The 16,371-nt window shown below is 29.8% G+C and overlaps 1 protein-coding gene across 10 annotated transcripts in view; it reads left to right on the top strand.

The window, feature by feature from the left end:
• The window catches only part of LOC111047107 (single-stranded DNA-binding protein 3), a 105,895-nt gene extending 96,131 nt beyond the window's left edge, over positions 1-9,764 (top strand). For 7 of the 10 annotated variants that reach the window (XM_039443261.1, XM_039443258.1, XM_039443259.1 and 4 more), the window contains one exon: positions 5,767-9,764. In XM_039443261.1, coding sequence (XP_039299195.1) covers positions 5,767-5,871 — 105 coding nt within the window. In that variant the 3' untranslated portion in view covers positions 5,872-9,764. The remainder of the gene's footprint in view (positions 1-5,766) is intronic. The other 3 variants (XM_039443260.1, XM_039443257.1, XM_039443263.1) reach the window with 2 other exon arrangements.
• The last annotated feature ends 6,607 nt before the right edge of the window (positions 9,765-16,371 follow it).

Raw genomic sequence — 16,371 nt, 5'->3', positions numbered from 1 at the left:
CAAGAACACAACCCTACTGAGCCTGATGCATAGTTGATCTATATGAGTCTTCCACGTCAACTTACTGTCCAGGGAAAACCCCAACAGTTTCACAGAATCTGGAGATTTAGACTAAAGACTGAGTCTTATAATTATTGAGGGCCAGTCTACTTGCACTAAACCTCTGGGAAGCACTATCATACAGCACTCCAACAACCAACTTGGCAGACTCAATACTATCATGTTCAGCAAAAAGAGACGTATCATCAGCAAACAGAAGAACACCACCATCCACTGAGTAATAAAGGTCATTTATTGAAATAAGAAAGAGCAATGGCCCCAGAACTGACCCTTGTGGGACTCCATAGTGTAAAGGAGCAGAGCCTGACAATTCCCCATTCCAGTCAACAAACTGGGACCTATTACCAACTCCTAAACCATACCTCTTCAGCTTTTTCAACAATAAATCATGTGGAACACAGTCAAAGGCAAGTGTCAAGTCACACAGCAAAAGTGAGTATGATTTTTACCTTCAAAAGCATCTTGGATTGACTATATAAGAGTATGAACAGCCAACACAGTGGACTTTCCCTTTCTAAAGCCAAACTGAGCAGGAACCAGTAGATTATTGGTCTCGAAATACTCATAAAGCTGGACATATATACTGTTTCAAAAATTTTGGCAAATACTGGAATAATAGAAATGAATCTATAATTATTACATACATTGTCTACAGCACCTTTTTTGTGGACAGGGACCGTTCGTGAATCCTTGAGCTCATTCGGGAAGACACCCTGATCTATGCACTTGTTAATACAAGCAAGTATTAGGTACAGAGGAACAATGATCTGTTTCAGAAAAGCAACACTCATAATATACATATATCTTTTGCCGTTGAGGTGCTAAACCCATTCACAATATTGACTGTCATCACCTGTCACATGACTCCATTCAAAATTAATTTCTATGGCTGGGATCTTTTGAAGAGCGGTGAAAGCATCACTTGGATCATTAGGTATATTGTTAACGATATCCCCCCAGATGTGACATAAAACTTATTGAACTCAGCAGTTGCAAATCCTGGATTAGTTCCTTTAGATTTGGGCTTTGGTGAATTTATAAGCTCCCAGCCAGCTTTACATGGGTTTTGAGCCTCTACAATGAACCTTGAATTGGCACTTTTCTTTGCCTCCCGCAATCTAAATCGGTATTCCTTCTTAAGTCTAGTAGCCAACTCAAATAGATAAGGCCTACTCCCAGCTAAATCACCAACCATCGAAACCATGTCTGTCATTTGGGCTAGCTCATCAATCAATCCATCACCTGTGGAGTTCCCTCTCTTTGTCACAAACCTGTCAAAAACCCTTAGCCTCAACATTATTGGAAAGAATCTTCATCATGTCTCCTATTACCCATTACGTAATCTCATATGGGTATCATATTCTGCAAATAATTATTCATTCCCTCAAACAACACAAATTGACAAAATGCACTAATAAGAAGCCAATAAAACAATTGGGACGTTACTACTAAGTAATAAAACTTATGGATGAAATTAGAAAATAGTTAATAAAAATTCTTTAATTGATTAGATTTCAATGAATTAATAAATTACGTTTTAATCAACTAAAATTAAAATTGAATTATCTATCCATTAAAATTAAAACGAAATAAGATGTTGAATACAGAAAATCTTATATTTGAAATGACTGCAAGTGGGCATTTGAAGGGAATAAGGTATGATCAATTAACTTTAAACCATGAAAAGTACAAAATAATTGAACAATTTAATTTGAGATTATATAAAATATAAAATGATGGCCAACTTCACCTAACATTCTACATCTTGATACTATGTTTATTTCCCTTTTCATACAAATCCATGTATCATTTTCACCCTTGCTTTTATCTGTGTTATCAAAACAACTATAATTCAACTATTCCATATTCTTATTTCTGTTGCAATTTCTCTTTGACAATAATAATCTCATAGATTATTTGAAAACCTATCTAAAAAATTGAAATTTACCATGGGATGACTGCTAAAGGTGAAGCGCCAACTTCACTGACGTTTCTTGCCTCTTCCTGTTTAGAGATAATAGCACTAAACTTTTTGTATATTTTTATTCCTAATTATCTCGCTCATCATGCTCTATTGAAAGTTAGATTGTTGATTGTGGTTGCTTTTTATTGTTGACAACATTTCAATAATAATTACTGGTTTCTCATTTCAAGTTCATGTTTCCATTTACTGTACTTCTATTAAAAATCTTCGATGCTCCAACTTACTGTGTGTCATAATGTGAAAATTGATAGAATCTCTTGTTTTGAAGTCGTGTTTACCGTAATGGTCTCTCTTAGATTATCAAATAAATCTAATACTTTTGATCGAATTACTCTTAACGCTTCAAGAATAGATTGAAGGCCTTTTAGAATGATGTATTTATGTTAGTGAGAGTAATAATTTCACTGGTGTAGAATTAGAATTGACAACTATGTACATACAACTACATGACTGCAGTGCAGTGCAAAGCAAAGCATACTGTCCTCAAGTTGTATCTTACTGTGTGTGTAAGAAAACTATACATAATATAAAGGGAATCCAGTGTTATTGTGCATGTGTTGTTTGGTGAATCGAGTTCGATGAAAATGACCATTTTCAAGTTTTCCATATCTAGATTTTCCAAAATCAACTCACTGGAAAGGTTTTGATAGAACGAGATGTGTCAAGAAGTAGAAAACTTGTTGATTCGTAATTGAATGTTATCATCAGTCATTTAAATTATGAGCAGTCCCTCTGTTATTTGTACATATAATTTACAACTCCTATCGTAATATTGTAGTTTTTCAATAATACTGCTTTCTCATATGGAACGTTTTTTGATGTATGGAAAATAATTTATTGAAGTAATCCTATTCGATTCTCTGTGTGTTAGAAAAATACTGATAGATGAATATTAATTAAATGGCTTTGCCTAGTTTATTATTGCGGGAGCAGATCTTTGTTACGTATCAGATAAGTGATTAATTGTAGCAAACGAACATTCTATGTATAAGTGTTGTAAATTTATCTCAAAGTTGATGTTTTAATGTTCATGAATTTTAGTCTATACGAAGTGTATATTCGAAATATACATTTTAAGTATACACGAAGTGTATATTCGAAATACCGAATTGAATTTTGAAATAAGGTTGGTATTAGAAGTAACGAAAAAAAATATATATATATTAACTTATAATAGATGTCATATTGAAAACTTGTATATTTCTTGGCACATCTATCAATTTCCTTTTACAAAATAATTATTTTTGTAAATATATTTTTCTATAACTGTTAATCAAAATTCGTCTGGGTCAATTTGTATCTAAATTGATGTGCTCAAAGTGTTTGATAATTAATTGGATTTGACGATTGGCGTCCCAACTAAGGGTGACCTTGATAAGAATATTGTGTGATATTTACGTATCCTAGAAAATGTGCTCATTTTTATTGGACATCATCGATTTTGCTATAATTTTTATTATTACCTTAGCTATTAATTTTAGGTAGTTGTTAAGATGATTTGCCAAGTTTAATAATTTATTTAAGTAGGATGTTTTAAACTTGGACTTCATTGGTTGTGCTAGTTGTAAACTTTACTTGAATCATGGTCTATATTTTTTAACATAAGCTTCAAACTTTTAACGATAAAAAACTGTAGTTGAACTACATATATGACTTTACATCACATAATTACATCACAAACTGCTATGTTACATCACTGAAGGGATTCTATTATTTTATGATTTCAAATCCAATTGATATTAATTGATATTATTTGTAATTGATATTATTTTTAGATATTTAAAGCTTGAAAGACGATGCTCACTTATTGTTGGGCATATGAAAGGCTGCCTCATGCCTCATTATTTCTTATTTATTCATTGAGCCGTCTGTCGGTTTCAATTTTATTAGTATGACTCTTGACTCTTAGATACTTTTAGCATTTATTTATAGATCGAATTAAGTGATCCTTTTTGCAATTTTACATTCGTGAATTTAAGTTGAAAATAATTATTTCAAATTCTCACCTCAATCATTTTCATTCGTCCCCGGCTATCAATTTACAGCGTATTACAGGAATAATACTCAATTTATCCTCGTTTTGTGCTTCAAAGTCACTTTAATATAGTACTGTATATCATTTAGTGTGGAGCTTTTACTGAAATCGTTTCTGGGCACAAGATTTTCGCTCCCCTAGCAAATTCCAATTTCATTAAATCAAAATTATTCAGTCAAGTCAACTTATATTCTAATAATTAATTTCACGTAACCTTATTCCCTCGATTTTCAGTTGCTTTTAAAGTAGAAAAATTTGATGTCACTAGTTCGTTGGATTAAAAATAAATTGGAAGGCTATGATTGAATGGATTACCTGTGGCATGTTTTTGCCTTTGCGCGCCAATTACCTTAAATTACTGAACGGCCATCAATGTATTATCGCACAATATAAGATTGAATTACGAATGAATGAATGAATACTTATTAAACCTAAGACTTGTTGTTTGATTGTCGATGATAATATTTCAAGTCTCTCAAATCGAGCTTTTGGTGTTTCTAATAATAGTATGCCGTCAATTACTTATGCTACAGGTTTAAAGTTTTGTCCTAGTCAAAAACTAACTTTCCCTCCTCACTGTGACTGATGTTTTATGGATAGCTATAGGTTACGAGAATTTGAGGTTATACCATTTCATATGTTGTAAATAGATGTTTAATGGATTTTAACTACTTGTTAATTTTGTTGAATTTATATGTTACGAAGAGCCAATCATATTTCTGTAAATTCTCATGTTACTGTTAAAATCGAAATTTATTCTTTGATCTTTTTGTAAGTTGAACCCAAACAATAAAAAATGAATGCAAAATATTGAGCGATTCGTTTTCTTGTATATCTGATCTGTGTCATGAATGTGTGCCGGCTGACTGAAAGACTGAATTTTCTATTTGCCAATATTTTCAGCGACTATAAGGGGAAATGCTAATTTCAGTACAAGGAAACAGAAGACTGCTGAAATTAATTATCATTGGTTTGTATGCACAGTCAAGCTAAGACTACTTCGAAAACCTAATATTGGATATTAAACAAACGATTAGAAGAGTATAACTTGAATTCAGTTATAGGCTACACAATGAGACATCCTTCCCCACTTAGAAACAGATTGAAAGGCGAATCATGTCATTAAGTCACTCTGGATCGCTCAATAATCTACAAGTAAAAGACTGATGATGGGCTACTGCATTCACATTCGTTTATTGTTCTTTACAAGGTGCTGTTATAAATAACTTAGTGTCTGTGCTATCTCTTCTCACACCAAGTCCTCCTCTTTCTTCTTTCTTATCATAGTCAACATTCACTAAGTGTTTGCTTATGCTTCGATTGATTTTATTTAATAATAGTCTAAAAATAATAATCATTAATAATAATGATAACAATGATAGGAGTGTAATAGTGTAATCCTCCTTGTTCCTCTCCACGTTCACGCTGAGAAGGGTGTATTGCATGAATATAATGTTCTTTCTTCTTGCTCACCGGATTCTGGCTTTTGTTCATACAAGTTTGGCACAAAATTATTTTTATTTACTTGTAAGAATATATTCTTTAATTTTTCAATAATTTCTCTTTTCGGTTCAGCTACTAGTAGCTAAACACTCTTCTCATGAGAGTGACGTGAATGGTTTAAATTAAATTTGAATTGAACTTAGTGAGAGAGAAAGACACAAACACGAATTTATCTTGCTTGCAGGACCAAACCGAATCAGCTGCCATTCTCAAAATAAAGGAAAGCATGCAAGAAGAAGCGAAGAGGTTCGAAAAAGACTCCGACCATCCGGATTATTTCATGCAATAACACCCCCCCTCATCATCCCTACCACCCCTCCTCTCCTCTTCAACCTCCTCATCCTCAACATCATCATCATCCTCCTCCTCTTCCTCCTCCTCCTCATCCTCTTCAGCATCTCGGCTTGCGATCTGATCACTATAATAATATTATTTATTTTAGTCATTATAACACAAAAACTTTATATTAAAACACAAACCTGTAGGTTACGTTTGACTTTTAACCCTTTGACTAGTTTCTTGGCTAATGTTACCGCAATAAACAAGCAGAACAATGTCGATTAAATTTTGCTTCCAATATCTAAACAAATTTCTAAACTTGATAATATTTTACGCTATTATAATTATACCTTTTTATGTAACTAATAAATTATTCCAACACTAATAGCGAGTTGAATTTCAATAATATAATTATAAAATATATCTAATTTATTTTGTAATTATTTGAAATAATGAATTTTACCAAAAAACACAGTTTAAAACATTGTTCTAACGTTGACAGCTCCAGGTTAGACCAGGTTGTTTTATCTCTATTTTAACTTTTATTTTAAATTAGGAACTTTTTAATTATTTTTTTTGAATTTGAGGGAATGCTATTCTGAACATCATAATCCCATTTCAATAGTCTTAGCTTTTCATCCTCTTATAAGAACTATTTATGTTCCTCGCTTTTAGAAAGTATTTTTGTATTTGAGTGATAGCCCCTTCGATATTATTTTACAAAATTATATGTAGATCATACCACTGTTTCAGTCTATACTAATGAGATATTGTTACGATTAAGCATTATGTATATTTAGTATCTATCCGATGTTGAGTATCTGTGATTTTTTTATAGTATTATTGAGGTCATACAATCACAAGTATTAGATTTTAATATTGTTCTACTATTTCCATCCCATAGAAAAGTTACCTAGGAACATTATCTTATGATATTATTTATAAAAAAACACGAATTATTACTCTAAATAAAAATACATTCAGGCGATGATAACTCATTGAAGATTTTAATTATTATTAATTTATTAGTGTTGTCTATTTTTTGTTGAACAAAAACAACATTCGAAAATAGTATGAAAATTTGCGCACATATCTCAATTGAAAATATTGTCCCTAACTCACGAAATTCCTTCCCAATAAATTACCTATTATTATTATTATTATCGTTGAAATTTTCACATAATATTTTGTTACTAGGTTGTTTACGAGTCATTAGTTAGATTCTTGCAATTCCTTTCAACTGTAAATGGAGAACTAACTACTTTTATTCTCATTTCTTCCAATTGTTATCGCGATTACAAACTGTCAGTTGAGCATTTCAAGCTGCACAATCAATCCATCATAAATTTCCAAAAACCTTTTTTATGTCTTGAACAAACTGTGAATTCGCCAATCTAGTTGCATGTATTATTACCTTGAGAAAATATAATTATTATGATATTATAATTATATGTATGATATTATATGCCTTGTTTACTGATATTTTTATTGATAGGTCATAATGAGATTGTTGTCAGTATCGTCTCTAGTGTTAATTGTGACCATGTATTATTGATAATGTATGTTTTAAGATGAGATATGTAAACTCATGAAAACTATTATATTATAATAGAACATCACAATATTATTAGATTACCTCCACATTCTAAATGCAGTGTCCTTACGTTTGCAAACGATTCTTTCAAATACTCATAAAATGACTATTATTTTATTTATTTAATGTTTTTGTGTCAGTGTCAGAAGTCCCAAAGAAATTTGCTGGTGTCTCATACATGTCATATTTATTAATGTGTAACTGTAACTGAATTCGTATGTACTATTCTCTATGTATCACTCAGTTAAATTACTGTATAAATATAGATATAATGAATATACATCACTTGAATTTATATTACTAGTCAAAGGGTTAATTATTGAGATTAATAAGGAAGTGAGCTGCCGACTAGGCAGCTAGATAAATTTTACTGTATTAAGCGGAAGCAAGTGGTGCAATGCAATAAGCAATAATGTTCACTGTATCACCTACTATTTCGTTTGTAAGACTATCTAATTTTGTTACACGTCTTCTTCACTAAGATATCGTTTTCATTATAGTTCCTATTATCAACTTTCAACCCTTTACTACTCATCTATCTTGAATCTATTAATATTTTGTTCTTATTTACAATTTGTGTTGAATGATTCAATCAATGTTCCTCAACTGATGCAATAATATTTGCATCTCTCAACCCATTGTACTGGTAACATCATTCCACTCTACTTGGCAAATAAAAGCACTGTTATCTTGTATTAAGGTAATATGCTTATTTAGGCAACATCTGGGATTTCAATTTTCTATTGAAAATGGCATCTACAATTTGTATGTACATAAAAGTAAATTCACCAAATCTAAAAATAAACCCATTCACCCTTCTCTCTAAGTGTGAACCGTGTTTGTCTCATTCAATTGTTTTTTTTTCGCTTTTGTTGTTGAACTATTCATGGAAATCGAAGGCTACTAAACAAGGGCACTCATCAAAAAAACAACTTAGGCCTATAGTTAGTTCTAATGTAATTGATAATATTAAAAAATGAACTAAAAACAACTGTTTATTGTTTTCATTCAAGAAAAGGTTAGATTCATTAATTTCATCTTTGATTATTTTAATGAAGCGGTTACCCAGCTGAGAAAAATCAAGGGACCAAAAAGGATACTGTAGTTTATGAGGCAAATCATTCAGTTCCAGTGCACTTGGAATTGCATAGACTCAACTCGTTTCTCATCTAATACTCACACTTTTCATTGATTAATAGTTAAATCTCATGCTATGTATGGTAAAAACGTGGACTATTTTTTAAGTGGCGTAAATTCGAAATCAAAACAAATACAAAACGATGAATATTCTCTCAAGTCCTCCTTTTTAAAAATCCTTAAATAGGCATATTTCATTTTTTTAGAGCTCTACCATTTGAATTGATTGAATCATTCCTTATCTGTACTTGTGTATTGTTTGCTTTTTGTACGATTTATCTTTTCAACAAAATATCACTTTGAAATTTTAATATGAAAATTCAGTTTCCCTATTGACTAGGCCTATCATGTAATTAGTAGCCTATAATGTCATGATTTAGTAATTTTTGTTCGATAGCAAGATAATATCCTTCTATTTGCACGTGTTAATATGATGAATTTGATGATTAATTTATCTATAGCATTGAATAGTTACATCACATTCGTATTGGGAAGAGCAAATTCTAATGTATAGGTCGGAGGAATTGCTGTATATTATTGATGCGACTATGTCTCCATGATTAGCTTTGTGATGTCTTGCACTGGAAATGTTGAGTTAGAATTAAACTGCGTGATATAACTGTGAATGTTATTCCTCACATTTGTCAGAAACATTCCATTAATGGTTATCAAAATTTTTTCACATTTGCTGGAAGATTTAAACTTGTCTAACGATATTCAATAGAAATTTTGAAATTTCTAAATGTTGATAACCGGAAACATAATATAAATGAGATAGTTCAAGAAATACTCCCTTTGGTAATTGGAAACAATTTTAGAATAATTTTATTCAAATTGTTTTACCATCAAAATTCAGATTGAATACTTTCAATAGCCTATGGCGTACCTAAACTGAGTGTACATTTTTACATTAGGGAGGCACCATAATTATTGTAAATTCAATCAATGACCACCAATGTTGGCAATCGCCGATTTCAGTATTATATTTCCGTAATAATCAAGCACAAAGTTGACAACTATGAATTTTGCAAGACTGATGTATTCAATGTCTACAGTGTTTGATAATTTATGTGCTGATTACTTTATTTCGTTGAAATAAACCAATGTTTCTTCGCTATAATAGAAATAATTATTGTAAAAACTCCACAATAAAGTTGATGATGTATTAAAAATATGAGTAAAATTACAAATTTATTGAACTCTTCTGTCATTTCTTCTTGACTAGGTTTCTAATTATCAAGTCGATAAAGCACCTAGTGACGCAAGTACTGCAAGAGGTGATACAAATTCTGCAAATATCTTTATATTTTGTATGAAGATTTTGGTTTGAGAAGAATAGCATGCGTAGGTATGAATTAATATTTTCTGATTTTGAAGTTTATTTTTATTCTTTCGATTTTAAAGTTCATTCTATTGGCACCATTTATCGGAGTTTCTATTGTGTAGGCTTTAGACTTATTTAGAACGGTATTTGGGCACCTATCGAATAAGCTTTAGTGTTGACAATTTTTAACCTACTGCTGTCCAATATTTTTTTTGACAAAGAAAGCAAAACAAAATTTTGTTTTTCTTACATAAAATTCACGCCAATAACTGACTCGATATCTCACACTGACCTCTTGCACCAAAACTAGATTACAAATTGATTTAATTATAGTAATTACTTTTATTTACAAATGGTCTCATATATTTTTATTTCACTTCAACGCAACATGAGACTTGAGTGGTACTTCGAGACCATCTGTAATTGAGGGTTTCCTTGCCTCAAGTTGCGTTCAAAAACACTGGGTAGCCTTCGTAGCGGTTGATTCCTATCACTCAAGCTTTGTGACATGTACTCTCTTCAAGTGTGAGACGAAGTGACTCACAGGGAATTACGGCGCTTTATTACGGACATTAAATCTCTGACACTAATGGTGTCTGAAAATCAACGGAGATCATTGAATCAAAAATGTTGTTAATTTCTATTATGGCGTTAATTAGCATGATTAGAGTGTTTGAAGTTTTTGATTAAATATTCAAAAATAAATTGAAAATTTATAAATATTTTAAATTTATTTCTATAGTACTATTTGAACCTTTTTTTACATGGAATTAATAATATTCTTTTTTGGGTCTTGACAAGTTTCAGGTATTTATCCTATTATCTAGTCAAAATGAATTTATTATTTTAAAGTAAAAAATATTAACTTCATAGTTGATTGCTTATTTCATATTTTCGATACTTATACGAAATCATAACACAATATTTAAAATAAAAAATATGAAATTGGCCAGCGGCTAAGAACTTTAATATTTGCTTACTTCAATATAATAATTCATTTTGACACTTGATAATGGATAAATACCTGAAACTAGTCGTGTCTCAAAAGATAAATAAAATGAAAAGGTTACAAGTAATCCAATGCTAATAAATATTCATTGATTCATTCATGAATCACAATGCACTTGAAGAGCATGCAATGTTATACATTTTCATAACATGAATGAAATGTTAATTATTCATTGCATGGTTTCTATTCTATTCTTCTAAAGCAATATCATCGTACAATATAGTTGATTATAATACCTACTTATAACATTGGAACTGTAATAAACACCTCATAGACACTGCAGACTGATGTTATTATAAGTAGGTGCTACTTAGCATCTATTTTGGGCTTAAGAATGTCATTCTAATCTATGTAATTGCCAAAGTTGCCGTAGCAATACATGCATAAAATTAGGGTTTCTAAGCTTCAGCCACAGGCCTAGATCTCAAAGTGTGCTCTTAGAGACTCACTTTGTTGTATCTAAAAACTGTTTTTTGCATTAGTTATTTATTCATTTTTCATAAATATTTTCCAAATCTATTTACAATCTATCTCATCTACACATAAATAACTTCGATAGGTTGAAAAGGAAAATTCCAATGAAAGAGAAGCTAGAACAGATCTCAGGTGTAAACCAAGATACCCTAGGCATGGCGGTAACAGCCGAACAGCTTGATCTACGCAATGCTTGAGACCGTTTAATTGAAAAAAACCTACTTTTCTGTTGCATCAAAATTAAAAAATGAAAATCTGAAAAAATATACTATCAAATTTCAAATTTTTAAGTGTTTATGAATACTTTAAATAACGTATCTATTCACATATTTCACACCTTGAACATAGAAGTTTTTTAATGTAGGCTATTCAATTTTTGTTTGATTTATTAGTAGTATTTTAAAAAAATGTAAATAACTTTGAAGTGGTTTGAGATAGTGATGTAGTCCAACGGTTTCTGCCATTAATTTTCTCTTGAAATTCTGTATTGAAATCATGTATCATATTCATTGATACATATGTATCGTATGATTTATCATATACCTACTGGAATATGATAAGATACTCGTTTGAAGAGCTAGATCATTCATTAGTTGAATGCAATGAGTGCTCTGATATCAATAATTTTAATTCAGTATTTATTGTAGATACTGCAGGAAGCTGCGGGGCATCTGGTTTCTCAGTCATCCACCAGAAAATACGTAGCTACAGGAGGAATTTTGATGACTTTTCAATAGTTTTTTCATGGTTTAGGGCATAAATTCAATTGCGTGATCTTAACCGAGGCATGGCTCAATTACCTTCTCATTAAAAGAAAAAAGAAGTTGAATTCAATAAAAGGGGCCAAAATTTTGAAGCGATAGTGCGATAGAATAGTATATTTCGCACCTAGAGCAGAAAATGAGATTTTTCCGGCTCAAAATCGGTTTCCAAGGCCGTAGGCCGAGGACTAGAAAAGATTGAGAGCCGGAAAAACATTTTTGCCCGTGGTGCGAACAATATTTTTTGCCACACTACAGGTATTGCTGACAAAATAAATAAAGAATACAAAAAAAAAAATACTTGTTATCATACCTATCTCTTGATTTTAGTGGTAGAAGATTTGCAGTCAGGATTTCAGATTCTTTCAAAATTTCACTTGGAATATCACAGGCGTCGTCATCATCAAGCATTTTTGAAAATTTGGAATGTGCTAATCAACAATAAATAATTGAATAAAACTGGTTGCGAAGCGAAATAGTTTGATTCGAAACTCGAACTGAAATCATGGCGACTTCAGCTGATGAAGAAAGTGGACACTCGCCCGATCTAGCGGATGACTTATTAACTACAGACTTCCATGAGCGGCTGGAAAGAGACAACTTTCTGGCCTAGACCGGAGAAGAAACCCTTTTCTGACGTCAAACGAGAGTCGTCTGCAGACAAGGTCTTTCAGATCTACATAGGGACTGGAAAACAGCTGCTTTTTGTGCAGTGTGGCGAAAAAGTATTTTTTGTTAATTCGAATAGGATCCCTAATGAAACCCACTGTGAAATTATCCTGGTAAAAGAAATATTAAACTGGTTGCATAACTTTCACCAACTCTATAGAATAGATATTTGGCCATATGAATAAAGTTGAGCATTTGCTTCATTTTCTATGAATAAACGCGAGCAAAACATTTTGCTAATGCTCATCAAAAAAATAGTTTGAGCATTTACTCAAAAGTAAAAGCTTATACTCAAAATTGTATTAATAAAGTAGAGCATTTGCTCAACTTTTGGAGCAAATGCTTCAAAAAAGGTGAGTCTAGTCTAGAGCAGTTTTTCACCTTCTGCTCATAGTAAAAACTAATTCGTATGATGAAGAGGAAACTATACCAGATACGATCAAAACCAATAGTTGAGAACTGTATAACTCATTTAGATTCTATCATGATATATCACCATTATTCCTACAAAAGAATAAATACAAAAGATACCTGATATAAAGATAAGATCAGAAAATAGGAAATAGGCATTTAAGAAGATGAGAGTGTAGACGATTATAAGAAGGCTATTGATATTATAAGAATATGCTGAAGGTTATTATAGAGATGACATTTTTTCACGCTTTTATTTCAAAATTCTAAACTCAATTAACCTAAAACTCAATTCATAAATAGAAAACAGAGCAGATGATGCGCAAACACAAGCGGTGTCTCCTACTTGCATATTTAGCGCTTACGTGAGCTATAAAAACAAAGTAAGGTCACAAAGGCCATTCAGCTGATGAAAAATCTTTAAAATACGTGAACATTTGCTTCAGAGTTCAGGAGCATAAGGTAAGAGTATAAGGTAAAGATTATTCATATAAAAATGAGCAAATGCTTATGCTTCTTGGAATCACTCAACCTTCCGTCTATGCAACTGATATTGTATCATAAACCCCAAAATTACATCCAGGGAGCACTCGAGGGGGGCTGTGTGATTTTTGGCAATTTTGAAAAATCTGCAGTTACACTGGACAGTATAATGATGTTTAAATATGTTAAAAAGTCATTGAAAGTGATCTTAATGAAAGAGAAAAATAACATATATGAGAGATTCTACTTGGGGGGCTACCCAGGCCCCCCTCAATTTTTCCACCTTTTCAATGGTTAATTTTATAGCAAAGTCAAGAGGAACAATCTTATTCAGCACATTAAAATGAGGCTATTCATCATATGATACGGTATAATGATGTTTTTTTTTTTTTTTTTTTTTTTTTTTTTTTTTTTTTTTTTTTTTTTTTTTTTTTTTTTTTTTTTTTTTTTTTTTTTTTTTTTTTTTTTTTTTTTTTTTTTTTTTTTTTTTTTTTTTTTTTTTTTTTTTTTTTTTTTTTTTTTTTTTTTTTTTTTTTTTTTTTTTTTTTTTTTTTTTTTTTTTTTTTTTTTTTTTTTTTTTTTTTTTTTTTTTTTTTTTTTTTTTTTTTTTTTTTTTTTTTTTTTTTTTTTTTTTTTTTTTTTTTTTTTTTTTTTTTTTTTTTTTTTTTTTTTTTTTTTTTTTTTTTTTTTTTTTTTTTTTTTTTTTTTTTTTTTTTTTTTTTTTTTTTTTTTTTTTTTTTTTTTTTTTTTTTTTTTTTTTTTTTTTTTTTTTTTTTTTTTTTTTTTTTTTTTTTTTTTTTTTTTTTTTTTTTTTTTTTTTTTTTTTTTTTTTTTTTTTTTTTTTTTTTTTTTTTTTTTTTTTTTTTTTTTTTTTTTTTTTTTTTTTTTTTTTTTTTTTTTTTTTTTTTTTTTTTTTTTTTTTTTTTTTTTTTTTTTTTTTTTTTTTTTTTTTTTTTTTTTTTTTTTTTTTTTTTTTTTTTTTTTTTTTTTTTTTTTTTTTTTTTTTTTTTTTTTTTTTTTTTTTTTTTTTTTTTTTTTTTTTTTTTTTTTTTTTTTTTTTTTTTTTTTTTTTTTTTTTTTTTTTTTTTTTTTTTTTTTTTTTTTTTTTTTTTTTTTTTTTTTTTTTTTTTTTTTTTTTTTTTTTTTTTTTTTTTTTTTTTTTTTTTTTTTTTTTTTTTTTTTTTTTTTTTTTTTTTTTTTTTTTTTTTTTTTTTTTTTTTTTTTTTTTTTTTTTTTTTTTTTTTTTTTTTTTTTTTTTTTTTTTTTTTTTTTTTTTTTTTTTTTTTTTTTTTTTTTTTTTTTTTTTTTTTTTTTTTTTTTTTTTTTTTTTTTTTTTTTTTTTTTTTTTTTTTTTTTTTTTTTTTTTTTTTTTTTTTTTTTTTTTTTTTTTTTTTTTTTTTTTTTTTTTTTTTTTTTTTTTTTTTTTTTTTTTTTTTTTTTTTTTTTTTTTTTTTTTTTTTTTTTTTTTTTTTTTTTTTTTTTTTTTTTTTTTTTTTTTTTTTTTTTTTTTTTTTTTTTTTTTTTTTTTTTTTTTTTTTTTTTTTTTTTTTTTTTTTTTTTTTTTTTTTTTTTTTTTTTTTTTTTTTTTTTTTTTTTTTTTTTTTTTTTTTTTTTTTTTTTTTTTTTTTTTTTTTTTTTTTTTTTTTTTTTTTTTTTTTTTTTTTTTTTTTTTTTTTTTTTTTTTTTTTTTTTTTTTTTTTTTTTTTTTTTTTTTTTTTTTTTTTTTTTTTTTTTTTTTTTTTTATATATTCCTTTCTTCTTCTAGAAGAACAAGAGGCGATTTACCTTCTCGTTGTACACACTTCAGATAGAGTTTTTGTTTGTTGAAATCCTCAAGTGTTTGAAGATTCAATACACTCAGAAATTTCTCAGGTAAGTAAACTTCGCAATAATAGTGGGGTTTTGAGAGAGCTGCCTATCCAATAGAAATCGAGGGGTGTGGCCTCCCCCCTCCACCCCCCCAGCCCCAGTCGGCCATTTTGGCCCCGCCCCCAGCCAATAGGAATCAAGGGGCGTGGCCACGCCCCCCTCCACCCCCCCTGCCCTAGTCAGCCATTCCCCCTCCACCCCCCCTGCCCTAGTCAGCCATTTTGCTCCACCCCCCCAGCCCCAGTCGGCCATTTTGTCCCCGCCCCCAGCCAATAGGAAGCAAGGGGCGTGTTCAAAATGGCGTCGTGCCCCCACCACCCCAACCAATAGGAAGAGGCCATTGTAGCAGGTGTCCATCTCCCCTACCCAGCATGGGTGTGTTCAAAATGGCGTCCCCCTTCCCTAGTGCCCCCACCACCCCAACCAATAGGAAGTGTAGCAGGTGTCCCCAACGGTTCCCCAGCGGCGGCGGCCATCTTTGTTGTAGCAGGTGTTAACTGACATCTGCTGCCCCAGTTAACACCTGCTTAATTTGCATATTAAAAATATCCCCACATTTAAAATCTTTAAAATCTTTAAAATCTTTAAAATCACAGATATCTAAACTCTCAAACCACACTACTAGCGTTTGGTACAAATTAAACTATGTTCCTTGTTTTCCTCCACCACAGGAAGAATGAAAAAAATTACATTTCATATTTGTTCACGTATGAGATGTTATTTTTCCCACACTATGCTGTAAAAGGAATGGTGGCGCTTTTTTTAATGTGCTATCCCCA

This window comes from Nilaparvata lugens, chromosome X (assembly GCF_014356525.2).
Source record: "Nilaparvata lugens isolate BPH chromosome X, ASM1435652v1, whole genome shotgun sequence".
Classification (NCBI taxonomy): Eukaryota; Metazoa; Arthropoda; class Insecta; order Hemiptera; family Delphacidae; genus Nilaparvata; species Nilaparvata lugens.
Note: the sequence above shows the minus strand (reverse complement) of the source record. Positions and strands in the feature narration are given on the sequence as shown.